The sequence below is a fragment of the Lampris incognitus genome, chromosome 4, assembly GCF_029633865.1.
Source record: "Lampris incognitus isolate fLamInc1 chromosome 4, fLamInc1.hap2, whole genome shotgun sequence".
Lineage (NCBI taxonomy): Eukaryota > Metazoa > Chordata > Actinopteri > Lampriformes > Lampridae > Lampris > Lampris incognitus.
Window position 1 is genome coordinate 30,411,457 of NC_079214.1, and position 17,845 is coordinate 30,429,301.

Genomic DNA, 17,845 nt, shown 5'->3' on the forward strand with positions numbered 1-17,845 from the left:
ACCGGTGTAGGAAATCTTCAATTTCTTAGCAATTTCTCGCATGGAATAGCCTTCATTTCTAAGAACAAGAATAGACTGTCGAGTTTCAGATGAAAGTTCTCTTTTTCTGGCCATTTTGAGCGTTTAATTGACCCCACAAATGTGATGCTCCAGAAACTCAATCTGCTCAAAGAAGTGCCCATCCAACCAATCCAACTTGTGGGAGCTGCTTCTGGAAGCGTGGGGTGCAATTTCTCCAGATTACCTCAACAAATTAGCAGCTAGAATGCCAAAGGTCTGCAATGCTGTAATTGCTGCAAATGGAGGATTCTTTGACGAAAGCAAAGTTTGATGTAAAAAAAATCTTATTTCAAATACAAATCATTATTTCTAACCTTGTCAATGTCTTGACTCTATTTTCTATTCATTTCACAACATATGGTGGTGAATAAGTGTGACTTTTCATGGAAAACACAAAATTGTTTGGGTGATCCCAAACTTTTGAACGGTAGTGTATATCTATATATATATAGATATATATATATCTATATATATATACACACACATATATATAGCGTTTTTTTCCCCGAAACTGTCAATGGTGTTGTGAGTGCTCGACTAATGAGGAGCGGAATATCAACAATCAGCTGATGAGTGCAAGATGCACGAAACAGGCCTGTACTGCAATGTATTAAAATCTTTTTTCCTGTATCCGTGTTGATATATAGAAATGAACCTCTATAGGCTCCAGCATCCCTGCAACCCTGAGAGCAGGATAAGCGGTTTGGAAAATGGATGGATGGATATGAACCTCTGTATGCATTTGTAAGAGACTGCTCTGATGGCTACAGAAGAAAACTTACAGATCCCGAGCAGCGAAAATCGAGTAAACAGTTCTAAGGCAATACTGCTGCTTTAAGTAAGATGAAATACAAGCATGCAGACACTAACTCAGCATTTTGTACAAAATTTGTTATGTTGATACAAAACGTTAATTTTACCAATTCCGAGTGACTCAGTAAGTAGTAAGTGCATGAAACAGTAAGTATCTGTGGCTTAGGCACTTCAGGCATGATTCATTCGCCTCTGAGGCCTGGGAGGAGAAGCACCATAGACATCCTCTAAGACACCATGTGATCAGGCAAAGACAGCCGAACCACTGTACAGCAACTTCACTGTCCCATCTTAACCCAGCACTTAGCCATCTTAACTGCTGTCGCTACTGCAAAAAAAAAATCAATATTTGTTTTTGCATAGCACGACATTTTCAAGTAGTGTTATTCATATACCACTCGCTGAGAATGTAAATCGGCAGTCCTCACCAATCACATGGTTTCTGAACAACAAATGTCAATAAGCACAAAGAATAAAAAAACAAAAAAAGGGGGTGGGATAATGGGAAATCAGCCATTGGATGGGGTCTTTGAAAAAGAGCAACAGTGCATCTCAGGACAATCTGATATGATACGTGATCTACTCCCCACCTTTGACAAACTACTGCAGCCCTCTTGGACATCTTACCGGTTGCTGTATAGGTTTTGGGTCCTTGAGTGTGTGTGTATATGGTTCCTGTTCCAGTCTGGTTGAGGTGGTACTGCTGTACAATTCCGTTGGCTCGCCTCGGTTCAGACCAGCTCACATGGAGGGTGGTGGGGCTTAAGGCTGTCACCGTGGGAGGTGTCACCCCCTCTGGAACCCCCTGGACTGTCACCGCAACCACCTAAACACATGTGCACATGTAGATACAAACACCCACATGGAGACGAAGACCCAGATGCAGACAGACATGAACGCACACATACACGCACAGACAGAAAGACACACATACACATACACACATCGTAGATATCAGGCAACACACACGCACACACACACACACACACACACACACACACACACACACACACACACACACACACACACACACACACTGTAAATAACAGGCAAACCACAAATCTCACACTTCCGTTTTATGTCAAATGATGTGGTAAAAAATAAACATAATTTTTGCTGTTAGCTCAATCAATAAGTATGAACACACAATAATACAACCAAATTATCAATATAAAAAACTTCCCTCTGTAAGTGTTACTTGTCCAACTTATACACCCAAAAAGGATCAAAAGTATAAAACTCAAAACACCGACTACCTCCAAAGTTGCAGAAAGTCGTAAGTGAAAAATCTGAAAACACAGTGTTTCAGTGTGTAGCGTTATGAGAAAATAAGAAAGTGCTGTGAATTTTCCAGCTGCTTGCCAATTCCAGATGTAGGAGCTGGCTTGGTGTGGTGAAAGAGAGGGTAAATCCACGGAGTAACATGGCAGTATGTACGCCAATGCTGTAGTTGTTGTGAGTGCCCAGCTTATTGCTAATTCCCTTTGCAGTACCTGTATGTGCCTGTGAACGCTAGCTGAATGTGGAGACCACAGAATCACTGGGCAATCTACTGCTAACGGCAACAGGGATATCCTGCCTTAATAGATTGTCACTAACACTTCCCCCACCTGTCCCACATGCTGCTATGCTATTAGGACACTGCTCCCACAACTAAACGGACAAGCACACAAACACTGACATACAACGAAACACATACACACAGGTGCGGGCGGAAAAGAAGTAGGATTTGGATGTAAAAAAGAGAGAAGAAGAGAAGAAATGCTCGGTCACTGCTTATTCACTGTGCTGTGAGCTGAGGTGCATCTTAAGAGTTTGCCCAAATGTAAAAAAAAAAAAATGAAAGTCAAACCTCATTTTGCATTGAACCATTTGATGGTAAATCACTTACTGTGACTTGTATCTGCATTCACATATATTTTCAGGATGTCACACAACTCCTGATATTTGCTGCAACTTAATAACCTCTGTTTGATCTCCTTTCCAACTGGTATGAACATACTTTCAGGACGACTGAACCATAATCGAATGGAGCAAAAACTGATCAAATTGGGCACCCCAGTGGCTCACCTGGTAGAGTGCACACCACATTAGGCTGAGTCCTTACCACAGTGGCCTGGGTTTGAATCCGGCCCGGGCCCTTTGCTGCATGTCATTCCCTCACTCTCCCCTGCCTTTCCTGTCTCTCTCTAGACTATCACTATCAAATAAAGGCGGAAAAAAAGAAAGAAAGATCAAATCCAGGTGTAAACACACCCAAGACACATTGAAGACCCAACCAAAAAGAAATACATATGATAATAAATATGTTATTAACAGGTTTGACAGCAAATGTGTCCACAGGGTGTAATGACCACTAAAAAACACCAAGCTGGAAGGATAAGTGCAGCAAACACAAGGAGATAAGTTACAATCTGTCACCAATGCGGCGAGCATGGGTACATACAGAGATGGAGCCATGTGGAAATCTCCCCCTGTAATGCGTGTGGCACAGAGATGAACAGCGTGAGAACCAGGCTAAACACATATTCAGGTATGCAAGCACAGCTTACTCAGTACCAATGTGATTGGGCTCCATTTATTTCCAGAAGCATTTGAAAGTATCAGTTTCCACCATTCTACACAAAAACGACATCGCTCATCTCTTCACTGGCACACAAAATAATGCAAAAAGAAAGGATGGAAGGAATTGATGATTTGCTGTGAAACTGCATGTATTTGTGCTTCACTGGCAGGTACTTTACTGCTGTTTTCCCCTCCCTTCTTCTCCGTCTATAAGGCACTGAAAAGGCAGAGGGAATGGCATTTGGTGACAGAGGGACTTTTGTTTGGCTGGAGGGAATGAGAAAAGGGGAGAAGGAAGAAGAGAAAGGAATGAAAGATAAGGTGATGAAGAAGAAGAGAGGGATGGTATAGCGGAAGAGTGTAGGGCAGAGGGAATCATGAGAGACAAATAGGGGAAAGAACAAGGGTTGGGAGAAGATGTGAGGGCCAATCGCTCTTCTTCCTTCACTAAGTGACCAACAACATTACATCAGCACCTCCTGTTGTCGCAGTAGTAGTGTGTGTGTGTGAGTGTGCGTGTGTGAGAGAGAGAGCAAGAGAGAGAGGGAGAGCGAGACAGCTGAGGCCAGGTAATTGCAGTGGTGTATTGGTTTAGCTCAAGTTAGCCCATAATTGGGACTGTTTGGCCAATTTTCACTGGTGTACAAACTAATACAACCCAGTCACTCTGAACCCTCTGCTGGATGGTGTGTGTGTGTGTGTGTGTGTGTGTGTGTGTGTGTGTGTGTGTGTGTGTGTGTGTGTGTGTGTGTGTGTGTGTGTGTGTGTACGTGCACAGATGTTTGTGATAATATGTCTGTATGAGAGAGTTATGGTAGTGTGTGGCTGTGTGCACGTGTGTTGGGAGTGCAGATGTTTGAAACAGTATAAGAGAGATAGAATAAAAAACAGAGAATTAGTGTGAATGAGCAATAGAAACTAAGTATAATCTAATCATATTTATCCTAAAATGCAGAATATTATCAGAGAAAACAGCCAGAGAGGCTGCTGGGTTGGTACACAGGATGATTTACTGCAGACGGATGGATGGCATACATACATACTTACATCCTTATAGACCTCCATCCCTCCAACCATTTATATTCTTGTGCACACCAGTCCATCTCTTTCTCTTCCCCACCATCTACCTACTAATCCCTCTCTCCCCCTAACTAAACTATACCTCCACCTCACCCTCTCTTCCATGCCCCTCCAGTGGCATATGTACAGGCTTCCTCTCTTAGCAAAAAATGTGCTCATCAAAATAATGAGATCTAAAATTAGCTGAAATAAGAAAAGGAAAAAAAATCCAGAAAGACAGTTTTCCTCGGAAGCTTTCATCACCTCTAAGCCACAGAAATTAATTGTTGTGGTTATATCAGCCCGGCTACAGCCAGAGAGATAGCATGGGGGAGGTGATGTGAAGCTATTACGGGACGCTATCGCAAACATCGGGTAGGCTCAGCAAATCCACAGCCTCTCAGAGAGGGAGAGAGCAGAAATGGGGCTAAATAACAACTTGTTCCGACATGGCAACAGCACAGAGTTCACACAGGGCGTAAAACATCAAATACCTCAGCTCCTCCACAGGCTTTAAGTGAAACTCTGCCCCCTAAGACAGAATTTGCATAACACCTTTGATCTTAGACCAAGTGCAGTAAAAGTGGAATACAGAGTTGACATTCAGATATGGGAATAGTGCAAAATTCAGAAACAGAAATTTTTTTTTTTTTAAATCCAATTTATTTTGCATGGAGATCTAAAGCCTTTCGTGGGTCCCTCCACTGAAAGAATATAGAAAGTGAGTCTTTCTGTCTTTCTTCTTACACGCACACAATTTATTTTCTCTACATACCTTTTCTCTCTAGCTCTTCAAGTGTTCCAGCTAAATTAAAAGAGAACTAAACTACAGAATAAGTGGTACTTAGTTCAATGAAGCTCAGACCATCTTTAGAGCAGCCATTAACTAATCATACAGATGATAATGTCTTTATGAAATGAGGTGCTACAGCAGAGAAGACTTATTCCCCCAGCCACTCAGGTGAAGGGAGAGAAAGAGAAATGTAAAGACATAGCTGGCAGTACAGAGAAAATGGAAGTAGCAGAGAATTACAGTCACCAGTGAGAAGATACTTATTCAGATGAACATTTTCCAGACATTTTATAGGAACAATTGAGATGGCTGTAAAGTTTTGATGATGTTTTTCAAGGTTTATAGATTTAAAGATTTAGTCAACATTTAAGGGAGTAAACTCATGAATTGATAGTAAACCGTTGTTCTATTCTTCTGTACTTAAAGTCAGTGGCTGCAGAACCTCTGCCTTGTTCTTATATATAGCTGATGTTTATAATTGATTTGTTTGTTGCTGTTGTCCTGACCCGATACGACGCTAAAAGCAAGTAAGTAGCAAGTAAGCATATTGAGTGGGGAGTCTGTGCAATCAGCAGGCCTGGGTCAAAGCCCCCATGAGAGCAAGAATTTACCTTGCTACCTTTACCTTGTTCTGTAGCTAGCCCTATGCCCAAACCAGTGTCCCCCCCCTTTTTTTTCCCCCAATTGTATCCGGCCAATTACCCCACTCTTCCGAGCCATCCCGGTCGCTGCTCCACCCCCTCTGCTGATCCGGGGAGGGCTGCAGACTACCACATGCCTCCTCCAATACATGTGGAGTCAGTCACCAGCCGCTTCTTTTCACCCGACAGTGAGGAGTTTCCCCACGGGGACGTAGCGTGTGGGAGGATCATGCTATTCCCCCCAGTTCCCCCTCCCACCTGAACAGGCGCCCCGACCGACCAGAGAAGGTACTAGTGCAACGACCAGGACACATACCCACATCCCGCTTCCCTTCCCATCACCACACCGCCCGGATGCCCCACCAGTGTTAATTTTGTCAATGAAAACTACAAGTGTTTGTCAATTACTGGTTTGCCCAAAAACAAAACAGCATTCTTACTAAGTGATGACTTTGTTAATGGCATTACATTTCATCAGTTTTTGTTTGCAAATGCACATTTTTAATTTATTTTGTTTTCATCATGAAAAAAAGCACTGAGGATTTTTTTTTGTTGCTAATTTTCTTTTTGCACTGAAATAATCTCTCAAAAAAGTGGTGCAGTAAATGAGGCTGGTGTTTTTGTACACTGAAAAATTATTTCATTGCCTGGCAGCCTGTCCAGGTTGTCTACCCGCCTGCCGCCCTATGATTGCTGGGATAGGCTCCAGCGTCTCTGCAACCCTGAGAGCAGGATAAGCAGTTTGGATAATGGATGGAATGGATGGATGGAATTAAAAGAGTTGTTGCACCAGCATTCCCAAGTATTTCAATAAAACAGTTGTTGACCATTTAGCAAACTGATATATGATGAGCACAATCACACATGAGCACCTACCTGTGCACTGTCTGTACATCCAGCCCGATTACAAGCCCGTAGCTGGTAGCTGTACTCCTGGAATGGCCTGATCCCACCTACATCAATGAAACTGTTCTCATCACCACGATAACGCTCCCGTCCACCACGCAGGATGATGTAGTGGATTATGTTACCTGGTAATATGGAAAAACAACTCAATTGAGATAATCCATACAAAATTTCTCTTAATAATATCAACATGACACTTTTGTGATCCCTGTGGAGAAATTTCTTTTGCTCACCCCCTTTATAGGGAAACGGGCTCAATTAAGTAACAAAGCAGCACTTCTATTTAGAGATTCAGCATCTAGACCTTGCTCACTACTGTATGTGTGTCTGTATGTGTGTGTGTGTGTGTGTGTGTGTGTGTGTGTGTGTGTGTGTGTGTGTGTGTGTGTGTGTGTGTGCACGTGCGTGTGTGTGTCAGAGAGGGATGTTAGTGACCGCACAAGTCACACAAGGCCACAGGAAAAGTAGAAGCTTCAGAACAGAAACCAGTAGAAACCAGGGTCATACTTTTCCTCTTTACTACATCTGTAGCGTACCACAGTGTAGCTCCTGATCTACTCTACCGGATTTCACCCAATCTATAGAGCAGGTGTGTAACTTTGAAACAGCCAATAAGAAGAGATGTGTGCGCGCACACACACACACACACACACACACACACACACACACACACACACACACACACACACACACACAGAACTTACATACCATTAGGTCTGGCAGGGGCCTGCCAGTGCAGCTGAATGATGTCATCTCGGTCACCTAGGCGACTCCAGAGGGGCGGTGCCACTCCCCAGGGTGTGTCTTCATTGGTGGTTATAGTGATTACATCACTCGAGCCCTTCCCAGCACTGTTCCAACCCCTCACTCTGAATCATAGGTGGTAAAGGGCTCCAAATCAGAGTCTGGAAGGAAGGCAACAAGAAAGGAAGAAAGAAAGCTGTCGATTAATCAAACATTCTGTCACTCAGTTAACCAAGTTATTAATACTTTTCGACAACAAGAGTCAAAGTCAGTACATCCAAGGTGTCTCCCTGCCTGCCGCTCAATGACTGCTGGGATAGGCTCCAGCATCCCCGTGACCCTGAGAGCAGGATAAGTGGTTCAGATAATGGATGGATAAAAAGTACCAATGAGGACTTTGTAAAAAGCATGGGCAGTGGCCGAAAGGTTCCGAGTACACTGCGATGACTTAATAAGCAACGAATACAGACACAATAATACGACACAAAAATGTGATGGTTGGCAGGTGTAAAATGAAGGTTTTATCCTCAATTTGCAAAAGCTACTATTTTGTAGCTACATGGTTGGATCCAACAGTGATGATACACAAAATCATTGGTAATAGTTGGACAGGAAAGCTAACTGATTAAAGCATTCTGGGTGGCAGATCCTTAACAGCCCCTCTGGACAGGTTTACAATACAGTGTACAAGTACACTAACTTATACACACACCAATGCATGCAGGGATATTTATAAACAGACATGTACTCTCTCTCTCACACACACACACACACACACACACACACACGCACACATACATGCATGCACACATACACACACACGCACACATGCACAATGTAATGTTTTTAGGAGGGCTGAGGGATTGCTGTTGTAAATGGGACAGAGTTTTAAACACCATTCTGGGACACTTGCCTTTACTGCTGTGATATACTAGACTTGTAAAACACACACACACATACACACAGATGCACACGCACAAAATGAAAGATTGAATATGAGTGCACATACACATGCCTAAAAATTAAGTCATGTGTAGTCAAATTTGTGTATACGTGGGGAGCTATGGGTTTTATCCAGCAGTGCGTTGTCTTTTTCAGAAAGATATGGTACACTACCTCTCGCCCTCTCTTTCTGTGTGTGTGTGTGTGTGTGTGTGTGTGTGTGTGTGTGTGTGTGTGTGTGTGTGTGTGTGTGTGTGTGTGTGTGTGTGTGTGTGTGAAACATCTGGTGAATGGTGGGGTGGCGACAGCTTTATGTGCTTCTGCCCAGATGGTGTCACAGCATCACCTAAAAACACTCTTATCCTAACCTCCCCATGCCAGCTAGCCATACACTGCGCATGTATGAGTGCATATTCGCACACAAACACAAAACTACCATTAGTCTTGATTAAAAAGACATAACTACCCCCCCCCCAAAAAAATATATATCAGGGGAAAGACTGAAGAACTCTTATGCACATCCACTGACCCAACTGCACACTAACTACCATTCCCTACCATTCCCTATGGGCTGATAAATAGTAGAGAACTGTCAAATGGCATTTAAATGCCCATCTCTGAGTTTTATTATTACCCCAGCGTACAGCCTTAAGAGAGTTACAACATTACAGCTCTTACCATACTTTAGAGCAGCTGTCCTTGTGTATTTGTGTTCATGCCTGTAAATGTGTTTGATTGTGTATCTGAGTAAGTAAAGAAATGTGTTTTAGGAGCTCATGTATTGCTGCACCTAAAGCAGACACACTTGAAATACTTACAGATTTAAGAGTTCTTTCTGCAGAAACCCATCTCCAACTGGCAGTGTTTTTTTTTTCTTCAAAATGACATTGTTTTATTTTTTTCTACTGGTTTGAGTGTCTAAAGTGGAGTCTGTAGTTCACAGCAAAGTGATATGTCAGAGGAAAACAATTCTGTTTACTCATTTCATTGCAAGAGAATTCTTGAGTAGTCAATCATGATTGCTCATTACCTTGGTAATAAGTACACAAAACAAAAACAACAACAAAACAACCCCCCCCCAAAAAAAGCACACAAAAAAACCTACTCCACACAGACCGACTGATAGGCTTGAATTGCAGCTGTGAATGATGGATGTGAGGCAGTAAATCATGGAAAATAACCTAGTCTATGGGGGGGGGGGGGGGAAACGAGGCATTTTACACTGTAAAAAAGAGCAGACATATCCGTTGGTTTTATTTTATCTAAAACGTCCATCTACCTTTTTTGGCAGAAATTACCCTTAAGGTGCTCTTATTACAATGTTGGTCCTGGTGGCAAGTTTCAGAGACAGATAAGATGATCTGTTTATTACTAAAAACACAAACATATGCACGTGCGCGCGCACACACACACACACACACACACATACACACACACACACACACACACACACACAAAGTGTAAGTACCTGTGTATGTGTATCTTTTGGCCTCTCCGTTGTAAACCACCTCTTCAGGAAAGGGACACAGGCCTCTCTCAGACCAAAGATGCTGTGTGTGTGTAGTATCCGCCGCTCTGTGTGTGTTATTAGTTTGATGTGAATCCATACCCATGACTACAGTTTTAGCTCCATGTGAAATGGTCACAGAAGGTGAATATGCTGTTGTTGGGGTGTGTGTGTCAGCATGTGCATGAGTGGTCAGGACCCATGTGCAGGTAGTTATAGACGGGTCCAGGTCACAGGAACCACAGTAAGCTGTAGAGGCTGCGGCTACAGGACACACAGCACCCTGCAAACACTGGGGCTGAAACGAGAGGAGAGAAAGACAGAGTGCGAAGTCAAGAGTGTGTGGACATTAATGACATCATTAGTGCTCCCTGTGTGTGCATGCGCCTATGTGTGTTTGTGTCATGCTGATGTAGGACCACATGAACCCGTGTCTGTCTACGTGTGAGTGATGCGAGATGGTAATAAAGAGAAAAAGTGTGCGAGTTGAAGTCTAGAAAAAAAGAAATGAATAGCAAGAGCAAGTGACCAAAAGTGTAAAAATGAAAAGACAGAAGATTGTTTTTGTGATTCCCCATCTACAACACAGGCAGACTTCTCCTATCCTCCACCCATGGCTTCCTTTACATTGGTTTCCTTCATAACCTGCCATCTTCTCTCCTCTCCACACACCTCTGTTCCTCTCTCCACGCTTCACCTTTCCCCATTTTTTCAACTCCTTCTCTGCCTCCATCTACATCATAGAAATATTCAGGCTTCTAAATACCCCATCTACAAAATAAATGCAATAAAAAGCAACACCACACAGGCATAATCCTAAAAGTAGCGATACACTGGGGCACCCCAGTGGTCCACCTGGTAGAGTGGTACCACATAAGCCTGAGTCCTTACCACAGCAGCCCGGGTTCGAATCCAGCCCAGACCCTTTGCTGCATGTCATCCCCTCTCTCTCCCCTGCCTTTCCTGTCTCTCTCGACTATCACTACCTAATAAAGGTGGAAAACGCAGAAAAGAAAGTAGAGATACATAAAGAGACACAAATATCTCAAAACCTACCTGTGTTAAAAGTCCAGGTGTTGGTTTATCAGCACAAACGTATCTTTCAGGGTCATAGCCAATGCCATTACAACATTCCTCTCCCTGGTGTATGACCTTTGACCCACAGCATCTTAGTGTTACTGTGGCATTGCCAACAGGGTGTATTCTGGGGTGTCCATCTCGGTGGTCCACACAGCAGAGAGAGGTGGAAGGGTTTATGTATTCCTGACCACAGCAGACAAAACCTTAAGACAAAGAAAAAGCTTAATTTAAGAATGTGTTTGCTTGGTAAAATTGTATTTGCTGTCAGCATTACAAGCTAATTGAACACCCTTCTTGTCATCAGGAACTGTTTTGGCTGTTGTGATTTCTGTGACTCAGTTTCTTATAAAGGTGACTATGATCCTCCCAAAGAAAAACAGGTGCACAAGGACTTGGTTCTAACAAGCTGCTGACATCTTAACATGGGTTCTCCTCCCCTCCTTCCTCCCCTAAAAATAAGTAGTCTTTGGTCCTCCCTCTCTTCTTTTTCACTAAAATTAAGAGCCTTTTGGTCAGCTTATGGAGCACCGTTCTCTTTTCCGCCATAACATTTCTCTTCACCTCTCTCGTCTCCACCGCTTCTCGTCCTGCTCTCCTCTTATCCATTCTTGTTCTTCTTCTATCCATAAGGTAATAATATTCAGGCTGCAATGTTGAGGTACTGTGGGGGGAGGAAAAGTGTGTTTCTCTGAAAGCTGCCATCTCTGACAGTGATAGCCGATGTCCGTCTGCCACTACCTCACCTTTTGCAGCAAGGTGACATTTTAAATACACACTATCTTCCCATTTCCCTATAAATATTTTGCAGGAAAATCAAATGCAGTATGAATGCCTCATATCCCCTGAGCCCATGTATTCCAAATTCAAATAACTTAAATCGCTTGACTTACATCAAACTGCTGTTAATGCTGTGGCTTTTAAGTCGGAAGATACACACACACACACACACACACACATATATATATATATATATATATATATGTATAATCCAGTGAGTCAAGTAAATTCTTTATAAGACAGTACAAGCCTGTTTCATGCCATAAGCAATCATCAGCTGCCAATAATATATATATATATAAAAATGTTGATATTCTGCTCCTCATTAGTCGAGCACTCACAACACCATTGACAGTTTCGGAAAAAAATGCTATATATATGAATAGATGTGGGAAAAAACTTTAATCCATAGCAGTACAAGCCTGTTTCGTGGGTCACAAACTCATCAGCTGCGCCTCGCACCACGCCCCAAGTTGCGGCTCACAACAACCAATGGGAGGACAGGAAACATTTGAAAATCAACATCAGGAACATTACAACCAATGAGGGAGGGGCTGGGGCTGGTTTTGAAAAAGTACGGGCTTAAAGGGCCAGGGCTCTGTTGAAATAGCATACTTTTAAAATATAACAAAATAAAATAACACCCAGTGGGGTACTTTACATACATCATCTAGTGGAGTGGGTCTGGAGCACAGCCGAAAAAGCAGAGGCAAAACATAAAAATACAACATCCAATAATGGTCATCACATGTATATGTGTCTGACATTTTTTGTGTAAGTCAGGTTGTTGTGAAGCATCTAGTGTTTTGGTCTAGTGTTCTGTGCCTGTCACATCTCATTCTCAACCTTCACCGCTGGCTAGCAGAAATGCGAACAGGACAGCCAAGTACGTAAGTCTCTCCCTGCCAGTACATAGCCTCCCCAACAGCAAGCCCTATGTAGTGCCTCCTTGTGGCGACACACGGTAACTGGGTACACCTTGGACCCTGGCTGAACTACAAGGGACTCAGAGGAGGTCTGGCTCCTAGACATGTGGTACACAGGCCCACCGGTGTGTGGATATTCCCTAATGCCCATGAACCAGCCCCTAGCTATGGGTTACATAGTGCCACTGCCTAGTGGATACCTCGGGAGAGGAATAGGCTATGGGAGTAAACCCCTACAGAAAATCAACGTCTACAGTGCTGTTGTTTTTTGTTTTTCTTGCCCTTTTGTATCTGTCTAAGTGGGAGAGTACTGCTGGCGGCGTGCGGCTGCCTCTTCTCCCTCTCGTAGCCCCCCCTTCCCATCCACCCCTTTATGTCTGTGTTATGTTTATCTGTTGTCTTGTTTCACCCCGTTTATTGTAAAGCGACTTTGAGTGTTAGAAAAGCGCTATATAAGTTTGACTTATTATTATTATATCACCCAATGGAAGGAGGGGTAGAATAATAAAGACAATGGCTTATTTGTAATTGCAAAGCAAATATTTTTTTCTGTGTCTACAGCTGGTGGCCAATTCACATCTACCCTTCAAGGTAGACATATCAGGCTTGTAATTAATAAAATATTTCTCTGCTAAGCATAGGTTACATCTTTTGCTGTTAGTTGAATATGCATTGCTCTTAGTAAGGCTTTTCCATGAGAAAGAGTAACTACTAACTATGCTTAGCAGAGAAATATCTTATTATTTGCAAGCCTGATATGTCTACCTTGACTAATACTGGATTACATTTATATAGTGCTTTTCTAGACACCCAAAGCACTTCACATTGAAGGGGGTAACTCACCTCAACCACCACCAATGTGTAGCACTCACTTGAGTGATGCATGGCAGCCATTTTGCGCCAGAACGCTTACCACACATCAGCTTGAGGTGGAGAGGGAGGAATCATTGAGCCAATTACACAGGGGGATGATTAGGTGGCTCAATGCAATGAGCCAGGTTGGGAATTTTGCCAGGACACTGGGGAACCCCCTACTCTTTGCGATAAGTGCCTTGGGATCTTTAATGACCACAGCGAGTCAGGACCTCGGGTTTAATGTCTCATCCAAAGGATGGCATCTCCTACAGCAGTGTCCTCGTCACTGCACTGGGGCATTGGGATTTGATAGTTGTTATTTTTAATAGGACCAGAGGGAATACTGCCCCCTACTGGCCTACCAACACCACTTCTAGCAGCAATTTAGTTTTCTCAGGAGTTTCCCATCCAGGTACTAGCTAAGCCCATACCTGCTTAGTTTTCGTCATTTGCCAGACCCAGGGTACATGTTGGTATGGCCGCCTTCAAACAAAGGTATAGCAGCCATTGTCACTTGTGTCCATCAGCTCAGCAGTAAACAGTTACCGATATAGTAAAAGTGGGATCCTCAGACCAGAGCTAACAAAGGCAGTCTACAAACTTCATCAAAGTATTCTACGGTAATACTGATTGCCTGTCCCACAGAAGCACTCCCACAGTGGCATCAAATCTCAGGCTTTTCTCCTGCTGAAGTTGCTTCCAGCACGTATGTATTTGCTGCTAAACTAGTGTTTGTGGGACACAGTACTTTTTTTTTAAGCATCCAAGTTTTTACATTTCAAGTCTGAAAATTAAGAACTAATCCATGGCCATGGTTACGAGCTTCCTTGTGGAAATAATCTATCGTACAGTACATCGTACAGTATTAAACAAATGTACCTAAACAGACGAGTGACATGCTGATCTGTGACACAATCTTTGTACAGCTGTGCTGTCCATTTTATTTGACTGCAGACATTAAACTGAGTCATTTCCTGCTTTCAAGGCCTAAGCATTTGATAGTGCCGCAGCTAGTTGTGGAGTGATAAATGGCTAACTGTTTAACACCCTAATCAGCGTTCATTCCTGGTGCAGATAAAATGCTGTTAATTTAAACACTCATTTCACTTAAGGACCAAAACCCGGGAATGGCAGATATTTTCCCCTGTGCCATTCCACCGCATTCCATCCTTGCCGCATCCATCACGGCCACTGTGTGACAGGAAGATGCATGTGTGTGTGTGTGTGTGTGTGTGTGTGTGTGTGTGTGTGTGTGTGTGTGTGTGTGTGTGACATAAAGGCAGTCTGACGGCTGCTAACTCACTTAGTGGCGGCAGCTGTTGCAGATCGGGGGCTTGGTGGCCAATTCCCCCAGCGCCTTACTTCAGCTTCAATGACGCGCAAATAAACAGCTCAACACTTTTCCAAAATAGCCCATCTCCTCTCCTTCATTCCCTTCTTGACATCCCCCCCTCTCATCTTCCTTTCTTGTGGACAAACATCTCTCTATTTAGTTCTTATTTTGTTCTTTGTATCCTCAATGTCACCATTTCTTCCAATTCCAACTCTTTCTTTTCTCTCTATCTACTATACCTCCATCCATTCATGTGTTATGTTTATCCATCAATTCCTTCAGTGCCCTGTCTTAGTAGTCGGTTTTCTTTCTTTCGTTCTCCGGCTTTCCTCCCCAGGGAAATGCAAACTTTTGCACTTGTGGCCTGGGGCTTCACTTGTCACCCTCTTCTATGCCATTCTCTGCTTCTCCCTTCCTTTCCCTCTATCTGTCAGCGTTCTTTATCTTCCCTTTTCTCCCTCTTCTTCTCTCTTTAAATCTATCGTCTCTCCTTTTCCCCTCTTCTCTTCTGTTAAACTATTTTCCTTCCTTTCTGTCTCCTTCTGTCAACCCAATCTACTTCTATTTAGCTAGCCATGCTCTATATTTACCTCCTGACCTCTTTTATAGCTCATCCTGTAAGCAGTCCACCTTCTCATCATTTTTACTTCATTCCGCCTCGCACCTCCAAAAGGTTTTATGCCCCCCTTTGTAATCTCTCAATCACAACTCCTCTACCGTGTTTCTCTCTTCTTTCTTTTTATCCCTTCCACTATGACTCTCTCTCCATCATTCTCTGTCCAGCTACCCTATAGGCCTGTAGGTTTGTTTATTGTTCTACAGCTGAACTTCACTAATTTTCCTATCAGCCCTTCAGCAGAATTCCAATCCCTGTCTTTATAAGCATTTTTTGTACACCTGTGTGTTGTGTGTGTGTGCAAAACATTTTGTGATATGTACCTCCTGTTTTCTATTTCTCTCTGTAAGCTCTGTGTGTGTGTGTGTGTGTGTGTGTGTGTGTGTGTGTGTGTGTGTGTGTGTGTGTGTGTGTATGTGTGTGTGTGTTTATGACATTTTAACACATACCTCTTGTTTTCTCTCTGGCTCTGCAAAATGCTTTAGCCCTAATCTTCAGATTTACGGTGGATTTGCATGCATTCGTTAATAGCGTCGGGAGCACCGCGTCAACACAAGGTGCTTAGGCAATGTGAATTATTATTAGGGCTTCAGTCATTCCACTTAATGATAAGTCAATATTTAGCCCCGCCAATGAACTACTGATAAAAATGTGTGTCGTGGATTAGGGTTATCCAAGCTCTCTAGGAGAGTAAAACCCCTCTACAACTTTAAACAAACCAAACACTTTTTAAATACCTGAATATATTACAAGAGGTTGGAGAATAGCGCATGGCAAAGGCACAAATATGCACCGATGCACACAAAGGCATGTACACACATGCCTCGAACTAACCGCCACCACCATACACAAAATGACGCGTGCGCAGACACACTCACACACACACATACACACATACAGATGGCTCTCTGTCTCACACAAGCACATACGTATACATTTGTCAATGTCACAATGAAACTTTAAAAAACTAATTTGAAGCCAGTATTTAACAATCATGAAACAACACGAGATAACCAAATATTTCATTTCTTTATCCTCTTCTTCTACTACATGATGTAACCACGCACGTGTGCATGGGTATGTCCATGCACATACCCATGCACATACACACATTAGCATCCTGCATAGACACACACATTCAGTCTGAAGGAAGTCTCTGTGTGCTTTGCGTTCCAGTGGGGCCATGGTATATGCCATGTCGAGAGATGAAATCACATCGGATTGACTTTCCCACACAGAGCTCAGTGTTCCTCTGTGGACACATACATACACAGACACAAACTCAAACACACACAGACCTTGCCCCAATGGACTGGTTGTCCTCTTGTCTTTCTCAGGGTGTCTGTTGTGTGCGTACATGTTTATGCATGTGTGTGTGTGTGTGTATGAAAGTGCTGTGGTGGCAGTTATACTTTTATCACTCTACAGGGAATCACCAAAGAGTGGGATGCAGCAAGCAGCTGTCCACGTGTAGGCCTATATGTCTATCTGAGAGAGCGACAGAGCGAGAGTGTGAGAGGGAGAAATGGTGCAGCAGGTGGCGTGGAGACAGAATAAAAGAAATGGAAAGAGGTGGAGGGAAATAAAACAGTTTGCGGAGGAGAGAAAAGTAGAAATGAGGCCATAGGAGAGAGATGTGATTGTGTAAAAAAGAGAAGGAAAGGAAAAAAAGGTGTCATGTTTAAACCGGTAATGGCTAAATAAGCCTTGGGTTATTCAATAATTTATTTTAACATACATTTTAACCAGCAGTGGCAAAACTTTTGCATAGTGATAGGCAAAAGTCTTAAATCTGCGAAGCAGATTTTTTTGTTTCCTCCTTCTGGCAGTGAGAGTAATTACACAAACATTGTCGATGCATGCAAAAAAATAGTCACAAAAATACAAAGAAATTTCCACAGTTCCAACACAATAATAATGATAATAATAATAATGATAATAATAAGGTCACTCTAACCCTAGGCCCAAGGAATGGGCCCAGTTATTATGTTGTATTATGGCATGAAGTTAAAGGAAATTTGCATAATAATAATACAAATAATAATACATTTTATTTGTGGGTGCTTTTCAGAGCACTCAAGGACACCTTACAGAACACAGTTAAAAAAAACAAAAGAAAAAACAAAACAAGCAGCACTATATCAGACAGCATAAAATCAAAACAAAGCAGGGTAGACAATAAAAAGTTAATACAACAGATAAGTATAAAATCATCATCTGCACAAAAT

The 17,845-nt window shown here is 42.7% G+C and overlaps 1 protein-coding gene across 1 annotated transcript in view; it reads right to left on the reverse strand.

Annotated features, from left to right (window-relative positions):
- Positions 1 to 17,845, reverse strand: part of ush2a (Usher syndrome 2A (autosomal recessive, mild)) — a 577,949-nt gene that overhangs the window by 95,287 nt on the left and 464,817 nt on the right. Inside the window, 6 exon segments of the mRNA XM_056279331.1 lie at positions 1,501 to 1,699; positions 6,808 to 6,962; positions 7,546 to 7,713; positions 7,716 to 7,742; positions 9,992 to 10,328; positions 11,087 to 11,313. Coding sequence (XP_056135306.1) covers positions 1,501 to 1,699; positions 6,808 to 6,962; positions 7,546 to 7,713; positions 7,716 to 7,742; positions 9,992 to 10,328; positions 11,087 to 11,313 — 1,113 coding nt within the window.